The 12,056-nt window shown below is 36.3% G+C and overlaps 1 protein-coding gene across 1 annotated transcript in view; it reads right to left on the bottom strand.

Annotated features, from left to right (window-relative positions):
• LOC104524009 (myotubularin-related protein 13) overlaps positions 1–6,308 on the bottom strand; it is a gene marked incomplete at its 3' end in the record, with an annotated part of 112,609 nt that extends 106,301 nt beyond the window's left edge. Inside the window, exons 1-2 of the mRNA XM_010166755.2 lie at positions 6,230–6,308; positions 3,044–3,129 (exon numbers count right to left, since the gene is read on the bottom strand). Coding sequence (XP_010165057.2) covers positions 3,044–3,129; positions 6,230–6,308 — 165 coding nt within the window. The remainder of the gene's footprint in view (positions 1–3,043; positions 3,130–6,229) is intronic.
• Positions 6,309–12,056: the final 5,748 nt, after the last annotated feature.

Genomic DNA, 12,056 nt, shown 5'->3' with positions numbered 1-12,056 from the left:
CATTTATTTAACAAGACAAACTAAAACACTTGAAAAAAAATTTCATAAAGTCTATTTCTGTTGAATTTTAGACATGTTTACCCTGTAACCTAAGTGTTTGTTAAACAAGACCAGAGCATAGCTAACATAAGCTATACACATAAAAATAGAAACAGTTTAAGTGACTCTTAATCCTTTAATACAGAATACATATACACCAAAAATAACACTCCTCAGTAAAAACTTAAAACTGCAATTACATTTTATAATGACCCAATTCTCTACATATTTCTGTCAAATTAACGAATCTACAAACAGGGTCAAGGCTCAGAGTAAAAGCTGAAATAGGGTCATCATCTTTCCTAGATAAGATGTTCCCAAAATGATCCCTTTTCATGGAGACAAAAAAAAAAAATATCCAAATGTCCAAATTCACAGGAAAGTAATTGGCTTTATAATAGAGCAGAGGGGGAGGGCAGTGAGATCTTCACCAATAATCAGATAATCAGTTGAAGATCTCCATAATTTAATTCATGGCAGAAGACGACAAGACTCAAAAATCTAATCTCCCTTCAATCCTACCTCTAGACATGGAAAGTTTTAGCTTTTTTTTCCTTCATGAAAACACAGTGAGGCAAGTTTAACATGTTTTTCAGACACAAACCATTGCTTTTTTTCCATCTCAAAGAAACCATATAATTTCATAAAGATCCTTCACTCAAGGAGCAGAAATACACTTAAGAGGATTTTAATTCAAATTACTCACAGAACTAAGTGCTATTCATAAAAATGTCTACCTTCATTCTCATATACACTTATGTCAACTATTCTTTTCTTATCTTCTTTCTCTCCTTTTTTTTTCCCCAAGGTTTGCCTGTTATCTTCTTAATGATATTAAAACTGCCCTTAAGGTGACAAACAGAAAACAGTAACACAGTTTTCATAGCTTTTCTTCTTTCCTTTACATGAACTAATGTTGATTCATGTTACACTCATCCAAAACCTTGAAAAAAACACCCTGCCAAAATGTGACTTTAGGACTTGACCTTTGCAATATCGCCAACTCCTCAATCTTAATTAATTAAAATTTTATTACCACATTTAGAAAGCAAATCAAAACTTGACTAATTTTTCCAACTGGCTGAATAGATGTCCTTAACTTTTAAGTCATCAAATTTAATTTTACTTGGAAAGTTTAAAATCCTCCTGGCTTTGCCCTAATGAGTCATTTGACAACTGATACAAAAATAATGTTTTGATCAATCAAGGAAAAAAAACAAACAATCTTCCTTTAGAAAAGTATTTCTTGTAGTGCTAACATCCTACAATTAAACTTAAATGGGAAATAACATTTGGGTACAGACAGATCACTTAAGAAGCTTCATGGCTTTAATAGAAGCTGTGTTCATTTATTTCAGAACATCACTGGGAGTCAGACACATTACTTTCTTTGAAATAGGTAAGGAAGATTTGTATGACAAAATAAATCTTCATATGACTCAAACTCTTGCAGTTATTTAAGGCGAGATCAAACCACCTAGTTCAACCCCAAGAGAGTGGTTAAAAAAAGAAAAAAACCCCTAAGCCTTGGCACCAAAAGTTCATTTCCTTCTAATGATCTACAACTGTGTGTGCTACATAACAAAGCCACTGAACTGAACTCAGTCAGCAGTCATCGAGCACATGCTGGCTAGCCATGTATCAAGTAGAGAATTACCAGCTAGAGCAAACAGCAATTGCTATGCAGAGTGGCATAATGTTGTAACTGTAGTAGAAACACTTCAGAGAAAGCAGGAGCTTCCATTGTTTCAGCACAGCACTACATTGCCAAATGTAATATTATGCAAGCGAACCACAAGCACTGTAACTATCCATCACGTGTATCAGCAATAATGCTTACACCAGTAATTAATGTATGACTTCCCCCTAAAACATAAGGCTTATGCTTGACTATGAAGAAACTAAAACCACACTGCTGAAGAAAACGAGCAACCAGCCACATACACCAGCACACAGAGATTAACACAAACGCCTGCTACACCAGACAGCAAGCAGTAACCAGCCAGATCGCCCCCCCAGTCTCTCACTGAAGAGGACACCACCCAGCCAACGGCGTGTTATGACTCAGCGAGTGAGCTGAGCACTGGTTAAAAGGTATCACACCGGTAAAAGTTGGCCATGTTTTCTATAGCTGTGTAATAAATTCAGTGAAGAGTCAGTGTCTTTGTCCTCAGCAGCTGATTTTGTCCCACAGTACGAAGATTTGTATTGCAACACTTCCTACAGGCCATCTCCTTCACTAGCTCATCCTGTCTCAGAACCCAAGTTCACAGCAGCAAGAGTTTCACCCCGACTTCTCAGAAACCTAATTTCCACAGTCTGACCTCAGTATTTCATTTCTCTGCAGGGTTTTTAGGGCTGTATGTTTAATGAAACCCTTATCTGGATGAGTAAGCTATACCTTCTCATTGCATCTCTCAATATGAGATAAAGGAAGGAAAGAAGTGGTACTTAGTGAATTCTCAGAGCGGGCCATTAAAATAGACCACTGTACACTAGCCTTGTTCAGTGCCCCATTTTCGTAAGCACCCATTATATGTCACCTGTCAAGAACAGAATATGGGGTAAAGACTGACCATTTCAATCAAGCCAGTTCATTGGGATATTATATTTAATTCTTTCTTTAATCTACAATATACAAATACACATGAATTTATTTGAACATAACAATGAAAAGTCATCTGACATATGAAGGGTGGTTCTAAAAACACAGCAGATGACAAACTTAGTGACACAAACAAATATTTATTTTAAATACACTGTTTCTAATTTTGCTGCAGACTTTATCTGTATTCTAGGAATATCTACTTAGTGGTACAAGCCAGAATAAATTAACTTCTGCTAGCCTTATTATTCTTAAAGCTATTATCTATGCCCTCTACTCACGTAATTTCTACCCATTCCCTGTCAGGTTAGGTAACACAGATCACTGCATGAAGGCAGATGTATCTTCCAATTGTATGTGAAGAAATTCTAAAAATTACAAAATGTAATGCAAACTTACCAACTCTATTCCCTGTGGAAAAGGAGTGTCTTCCCAGTCCTTCTGAGGAAATCTCTGTATTATTTTTCCCAAACCTTCTGTTGGGCCTGCTGAAAGATAAAATTCAATTACTTAAAAGCAAGCTGGTGGAATGTAAATGGCCATAAATTTGAAAATATTTTCAGAGCAGAGTTAGGGTATGCCAGAAACCAATTAAAAAAAAAAATACAGACATGATAAAGCTGCAGTTTTTGCAAGGAAAGGGAGCACCATATCTCTTAAGACTGTAAAAACCGAATAGGGTCACCAGTCACTGATTTCACTTGTTTAAGATCAAGTGTTGCCTCACGTACTCTTTCTTACACAGCATCTTCTCCTGAATGATCACTCTACTCCTTAATCTCAGCTTCCCCTGTCAATCCATCTATCCCAATTCATTTGGCGAGTCATGGGCAGTGCAGGAGGCTGGGGTCATGCACATAGTGGTTTTATTCTGCTGTTCTTCACCTCTTGTTCTTTTCTGTTCCAGCACAGATCTACAGGCTATAGTCCCTCCAGAGACCTACAATGCATAGTATCTTAACTATTTTACATAGTTTCTTAAATTGTATACAATACAGATAGATGGGAAACCAACCCTCCTTCCATCCCACTAGGATTTGGTTTGTTTTCACGCAGAGGCAGAGGAGAGAGGATTTGGATTTGTTTTGGGTGGGTTTTTCTCAATGAATCTGTACTCCTTCAAAATCAGGGCAATTCTTCAAAATTGCAGAGTTTTACATGTTTGCAATTACACAGTAAAATTAATTGTAATTTGATAAATTTGGAAAAGAAATAAAATTCTTGTTTTCAAATACACAGTTACTGAGCTGGAAGTTGCACTCTGTGAAAAGTTTAGACCCGGGAACACTTGAAAGAATCTCCGTTCTACAGGCAGTGACGACCTGGCCTGCTCTTTCCACAAGAAGCTCCTTACTTTGATTGGAAGTGTACCTAATCCAAAACCAGTAGTTTACATTTAATCTTTATAGAGAAGAAAAAAATAGATAGAAAAGGCCTGTCTTATAGACTCTACTCCTTTAGACGAATGTAAACACAAAATAATTCACTTATTGCTGCTACACAATATAAAAACCTGTGCAAGAGAAGACACAGTAGCTGCACTTCCATTTAATAATAAAAGCAATTCAGTACAGTGTGCTCACCACATTTTTCCAACACTTTATGGTGTAATTACTGTTCATTCTCTGTTGGCATTTTTCAATCCAACTAGTTAAGTAACAGTCAAATTGTAGTAAGTCCCTATATCCCATAGTTCGGAGCGAGGATGTGCCGATGCTATCTACCTCCAGCTGACAAAGTCATTCGTCTTTCAGCACACCAGTTATGTCTGAAGATATCATATTATTCAAGAGGTGGCTGCAACTCAACACCTAAGTGATTTTACATTCTCAACTGTTTTAGCACTACATGCAGAAACAGAAAAAAAATCAGATCATGGGATTTCAACAACAGCTATAATTTGTTTCAATATATGCTACTGATTGCAACTGACAACTTTCCAAAAATACCAAGGTCACATACCAAATGTTAACTCATTGTTAAATGAAGTTTCACTAACATCTTTATTTTTTAATGGTTTTTCGAACACAGTGGTCGTTGGGGTTTTTTTTAATTTTTCTGATCAATTATTTGAAAACATGTTTAACCAATGATGCAAAATTCTCTTTTACATAAAGGAATCTATTACAAATATTCGACAAAATCTGAAGGCCTCTACTAAAGAACAAAGTCTTCTTTCAAGTCCCTTTTGTTAATTCTTAACACTAAAAGAGCATTCCTTCAGTATCTACATGAAGCTCCTATTAACTAAAACTAACTAACCAAATGTGACACCACATTAAAAACACAGACACACCGAACAGCCAGTGAACGCCAGTAGTAACCTCCTCAGTTAGTGCTTGCCAGTATCTGCTTTACAGATCCCAGATCTACAAAGATCCCAGAGGTTTTGCAGTTCCTTCTACTCCCTTTATTGAGAATGACAGGAAGAACCAGTACTCATTAATACTGACACCTTGGTTTGAAATTGGAAAAATAGGTTATTCCAGTGTTAATGGATTCAGATAGCCACAGCCAGCAAGAAGGACCTCTGTAGCATCAATGAAGATTTCTGTCTTTTGGTATCCTTTCAAATAATGTGCAAGCTGCCCAAAACCCTGGTGCAAGCCTCATAGCCAGCACTGCTCACTGAATTCAAATCTACTACATAGAAGTTTCTGGAGGTTTCTGAAACTGCTTAAACTCAGATGCCCTATACTTACCACTCAGATAACAAACTACTTAATACAGTACAGATGTGTGTGAGCATAGCATGGAAGATCACTGCATATTAACAATGTGTTCCACGTACAACAGTAATTGCTTTCATTATTAATTATATATGCAAAACATGCCTGGCAGTGACAAAGATTCAAAATATATATTTCCAACAAAACTACTGACATTACTATTACTAAACACCTATATTGTTATCATTATGTCATCATCATCCAATAGTATCTTTATCTTTAAGGTGGCTTAACTCTTTCATCCATTAAGCATCAAAGCTGACCACACAGTAAATCAGGCTTTGAATTTTTAGACGTTACATTCTTGTCCTTGTACAATACATACATATAGTGAATTTGCCCAAGAACAAAACTGACATTTCAGCCTCCAAGAATGCTGAATGAGCAGTCTATACCTTAAGCTATTAAGGAAAAAGCAACTTTTCTCCCCGGCTAACCTCTTCTGATCTGCCCTATTTCTCCTTCCTCTTTTCCCATCTTTTTCTTTAAACAATACAAACACACACCACATTAAAATTCTGGCATAATTTGCTGGTTCCTGAACCCTAGTCCTCTAAACTCCCTTCTTATATAAATCTTTCCCCATGAAAGGTCACATGCCATCTCTTGTTTGCCCTTGAAATTCCAGAAGCGAGCTGTTAATGCAACTTACATTCCAAATTAATGAGAACTGTGATAAACTCTGTCTTTTCACTTCCATACCCCTGATAAAAATACATTTGAGCTCTAAGTATTGTTAATCAAAAGTTTTGAATGTAAGCATTTGCATTCTGTGCAGACCTGAAAAATTACATCTTTTGTAACAGATCACCAAAATGATTACAGGTTTCTGTTTGTAAAAGAGAATACAACGTACCTGAGGTCCCCCCATAAAACCAATCACTACAGAAATCTTGATGCCTGAAGACACAAAATACTACAAAAGCTATCCCCATTTTAACTCAGTCCCAATGCAGAAGTCAGAGCTGGAAGCAAAGTGAACAAGAGGCCAAAGGAGAACTAACACTAAACACCTAGAAAGAAAAATCCTTCTTTGATAGGCCTAAACCACATGGCACAAAGTTCTAAAAAAATCTGCTCGACCTCATTGTAGCACATAGCAGGCTATGTGCATCCGAAAGTCTGAAGTAGCCTGGACATCAAAATTTACATAAAGTGCATTTAACTCTGATGTATCCTAGAGAAGAAAGCCTTTCTTGCAGCCTAACAGTCACAAAAGGTTAAACAAAATGCTGGTACTTTTAGGAAGACGGAGTGAAGACAGGCTTCCCACAACGACCAGAGACACAATTTGTACAACTGGCAAAATTCATAGTCAGTTCATCTTAATCAAGTCGAAGAAATGCACACAACAATCTTGGGAATTCGAATGACAGACGCTCCGGAGGCTTGCCATATTATCAAGGATATAACAAATAATAGGGTAAGATGATCCCCAGGCCCTTTTCTTTGTAAACAGGAAAAATTTGTTGAACTTATCAGGAAAAAAAAAGTAGTATGTCAATCTCCCCCCAGATGTACTGGCATTGTTAGTCAGGACTACCTGACATACTTGGATGGCCTAAATTCCTGAATGCCTCAGTATTTATTGGATTTTGGTGCTTTTCTATTTGGCAGAGCCATTAACCCATCTTACACACAGGGGAAGGAAGCATAGAGAAAGTGATCTATACCCTCAAAGGATGTACCAGAAACAGGCTCAATTGATACCACCCAAATCTTAGATCAGCCCCATGTTTACAGGACTGCACTTCCCACTACTACAGTAGATATGCTCCTACGCAGCTTAATTATGATCTACATTATTCCTGGCTAGCAGAAATTATTTCTATGCTTTATAAATAAAGGAAGAAAAACTGATAGTGATGTGAAGTGCTGTCTCACTTTGAAAGCCACACTTAAGACCAAAACCTTAGTGACCAGTAGCAATGAACTCACTGACATTTTTCAACTGCAAGTTCTGTAAAAAAAAAAAATAAATAAAATTTCTTTTTGCTGCTGTTGCATCTACTGTTTTTAAGAGTCCACGTTCTGCAATAACACAAAGTGTCATTTAAAAAGCTTTGCTGTCCTAGAACTTATGAAGCTATGAGTTACTGTTGAAGAACCCTTCAGTAGCACCATTCTCCACCTTTCAGTAGGATTCAGACTCCCTCAAAATTTTATCTGGACAAGTTACTGATGCAATGAACACAGCTTGGCTGTAACAGCTGCATCTCGGGACTCTTCCTTCCAAATAGAAGTTTGGGACATGACACACTTCTGGAGATACACTGTAATTTTGCTGGGTGGACAGTAACACAGCTTTGCAAAAGTCTTATAACAAAATAACAGACAAGAGAAAGCAATAGTGAATGTTAAATCATTTTCAAGTTACTCCCTATCCAACAGTTGGCATAATATTCAAGAAATTGAAAAAAAGCTTGGGGGGCTGGCAGGGAGAAAGTTTCCTGCTCACCCACAATTCCACTTCTCGTTTGCAAACAAATCACTTTTGCCAGCTTCTGGATAGGAAGGGAAGATCAGACTTCAAAATAAACATTCGATGTTAGACAAACCTTTTGAACACACTGAACCGAACAAGACTTCCCAGATGTCTTGGAAAAAAACTTTTATATTTATTTTCAAGGAAGGTATAAAACTTAAGATTACAAAACTGTACCCTGCTTTGTACTCTGAATCAATGTCTTAAAGCTTCTCAGACTGCTCACAGAAAAAAACCAAAATTTAGGCAGCTTCTCAGTTCTAACAAAGAATGTAAATTGTTTTGCCTATGAAATAACACTGCCCTACTTACTAAATCTGATTTCTGTTTTCAGTAAATTATCTTCCTCCCACAACCACCCTTTGATTTATCTTTAACTGCTACAGCCAATAATTAAAAATCAATATCTATTTTGAAATTTCCTAAACATACCTGCAAGATTATAATTTTACCCTAAAACAATTTCACATTTTCAATACTATTATTTCAATGTATTAATCAACATCCACTTCAGCATATAAAATTTGAATATATTATTGAATATATTATACAAAACTAGCTTGAGTAAACACTTATCTTTTACTTTTTTTACTTTCTTTGTTTTTTTAACCAAACACAGATTGCAAGCTTAGAGTAAGTACACAGATATTTACAGTCCAGAGCTGTAAGTAGCTGTAACTGTAATCAGATTTTGTGGAGTATAAAGAAAAGCTAACTCATACTCTAAAATCCAGCAAATAAACAACTTCACGACAAGCCTTTCTACAAACCTTGCTCTTAAAGAAGTCTGTTCATCTCCTGAAACTTATTTTTCTAAATCCCTTATAGGAGTATAAAAGGTAAGTAAGAATGTATCTACAACAGTTCTTCTGTATCAGTCTGCATTTAAAAGATTCCTGAGTATGAATATTCAGGTCTAAATGCAATAATTAAAATAATCCTAAATATGTTGAAATACTTGTTTTCATTTTAAGTACAAGCATGTTTTAACCTCTATTATTATTTTTTTCCCTAGGAGCAAAGTCAAAACAAAACTAAACCAGGGTGTGAAATGTATCATTTTACTGACTGCATGCTATTTGTTCTGATATACAAAATAGCACCTTATACCTTCTGGAAGTGTTTAATCATGCTTGGTAATAGTCAGAGATAATTGTATCTATGAATGACATCATACAGAAAAAAAATCTAAACAAAATTCAGGCCCAGCAAACTGAATATGGCAATATGCTACTATGCTGTACTGAAAATGGTAAGAATATGGTCTAGGGAGTTTTTTAAATCAACATCATTCATACGTGTGTGAACATTGATAAACAAGGTTACAAAGCCAACACAAAAAGAGATTCCTTCTGTGCTGTCCCGTGGAAATATGAAAGCCAGGTGACAAAGGAAAAAAAAGACTGCTCAAAGTAATTTCATTTTAAGTGCTATCTAAGGTATCATAATAAATTACTCATTATGAAAACTCATATATATAATCATGAAAATAAATTTTTAATAGGTCCTTTCAGACCCTACAGAATTTAGGCAGGTTGCAGACTAAATCCTACATAAAAAGTCTGATGAAGTTTCCTAACACTGCAATGCTATTTTCATTTTTAAAGTGCTAAATAACACATTACAGTAAGGGAAAAATTAAGTCAAACAAACAAACAAACAAACAAAAAATCCACAAAGCTTCACTACAAAAAAAAACCCCAAAACCCCAGGAAAATCTGGATGAGGAGAAGAACAAGCTACCAAAGCCTGAATTCCTAGATGGCTTAATCCCACTCATTAGAATCTCAGTCTAATAAGGTCTGAGGACTGATGAATTTTTCTTCTGCCTGTAGCACCTGCCCCACAGCAGTCCAGTGTGCAACAGCATTTTTACTGTACCGTAAGCTTTTTCTAACTCTGAATACTTGTACAGCTCTTCTATTGGACTACCTACTTCCACAAATCTTGTCAGAATTCAGTACTTTCAGCATCTTCTGAACTGCTAGCTCTTCACCCTTCCCCAGTTGGTTTTCTAAGGAAATGAGGCTTATGCAGTGCACATTGTGTCAGTCTATCAGCTCCTCTCCACTCCCTTTAGCTGTTAGCTATAAACGTGCTGCCAATAAAAGTAGGAATGCAAAACCTGAAACATCAATAACCTAAAGTTACTATTAAACTCAATGTACCACAGCATTTAACTACTTGTATCGCTTATTCTAAGATTCAAGTAGGGAAAAATTTATTTTACAGAAACAGCATCTTGAGTTTAAGAAATGCTTCCAAAACTGATGCATATGCTACCAGAATAAGATTAGATCTGCTCTGTCTGACAGAGTAAGATTAGTAGTAGCTGGATATAAGGGTGGAAGAAGCATGCACAAAGTTTGGGGTTGGGTCTTTTTTTTGTGAAAGATGTGAAAACTCTTGGACAAAGATATTTTTCTAAGGGAAACCATGAGACTCCCCTCGAAGTACACATTTGTATCCAATGGTCTGAACAACTGGTTTTGTTTGAGGGAGGGAGTCACAGAGCTCAAATTCAGTCAAAAAGGAAAGAGCTCTGAAACAAGTTCTCATAAAAATGGTGACTCAAAAGAGCATTCCAAAACGGAAGAGAGAGATTTCATGCCTATTGCATCTCTAAATAACAAGTGGAAACAATGCAAAGGAAATGGGTTTCTCAAAATGTATATAAAATTAGATACTTTCCCTGTTAAAAGAGATTCATAACAACCACTAAGAGGAACACTTTTTTTTTTTTTTTTTGCTCCAAAAATTACAATGGTTTGTGTAACATCATTTAAGACCTACTGTCAGAAGGACTTCAAGCAAATATTCAGACTGCATGAGGAATCTTATCCCTACCGCAGTCTATCTTTGAAAAAGATAAAATTAGATTACCAGTGTGAATTATCACCTGAAAATTTTGCTGATGAGGAAAACTGTCACTGTGCAAGACCAAATGTGTCTTCTCAAGTGTTGACTTGTTTCAAAGGCACCAGAGAGTCGGATGTATCTAATTAGCAGGGAATGCAATGTTGCAAAAGAGTAAGCAAAACACTTCCCAGAGCTGGCTGATAACTTCAGTTCAATGCAGGGCTCACCAGCACACAGACCCATCCGTGAGAAGTGCGCAGAGAGCACATTTTTTGAGAGACTGAAAGAAGATTCTCCACAGATTTTCCATCACATGCAGATGAGTAAATACAGCACTAGAGTATAGTTCTAGCTATACCAAGTCCATGTATTTGAAGTAGAAGGTTTGGATTCTATATTTAGTGAAAGATCAATCTTCACTACAAATCACTTTTTTTTTCCCTTTTAAACTGAATACATTCTACCTTTCCCTAAATCTTCATATACCTTTTAAAGTAAACTGACCTGTGTAAACAACATAGGTGTAGTAAGAAAAGAAACACGAGTAAGTGACAAAGCAACAGATAAAACACCTGTACAGCTACTTTCTGTCTGAGTGAAATGTCTCCATCAAGGGCTTTAAGCTCCTATGCCCCCACACAGATGAACTCTTAGAAAAGCCATTTTTATTAGGTAGTACTATTGCCACAAAAACCAATTCTTACCATAACCTGTTCTCAGTTGTAGCCTAATAATAGGCATTCTTTAAACTTCAATAAATAACTCTCTTAGTTTTTGGTATTCTTATGTAGGCCACATACAGAAGGTTTTCCTAATAAAACAGTGTGAAGAATTCAGCGGCATGAAAGGTACTAAATGGTGATAGTCCAAGAGCATTTTTGGTTATACAGTACTTTGAAAAAAAAACATCAGCTAAGAACACTCTTTTACATGCTTCTGAAGCCCTTCCAGGACATAAATGAAATGACCTAATATGAATTCTAACTCACAGAAAGCCTCACAATCCAGTTACTTCAGACAGAAAAAGGCAAATTACTGGAACCAAAACAGACTACTACACTCCACCCATAGTAAGAGGAAAAACAGAGATGGAATAACATTACAGGAAGTTACCAAGAACCAGAGCCTGAGCAATGCAGTGCTGGGGCAGGGCTGAATACCTTGTTACCTGAGACTGGAGAACATCCTAACGCAGAATAAGAAATGCATTCAACCAGTCTTGAAAAATAAGGTGTGTACACACATGTGAAAGATCACAAGGCTAAGCAAGGCCTTGAATTTCAATTTCATCTATCCTTTCATGAAAAACAAAAGTTGCAGAAGGTCCAAATATAAAAAT

The sequence above is a fragment of the Antrostomus carolinensis genome, unplaced genomic scaffold, assembly GCF_000700745.2.
Source record: "Antrostomus carolinensis isolate BGI_N321 unplaced genomic scaffold, ASM70074v2 scaffold13244, whole genome shotgun sequence".
NCBI lineage: Eukaryota > Metazoa > Chordata > Aves > Caprimulgiformes > Caprimulgidae > Antrostomus > Antrostomus carolinensis.
This window is presented reverse-complemented; position numbering and strand designations above follow the sequence as displayed.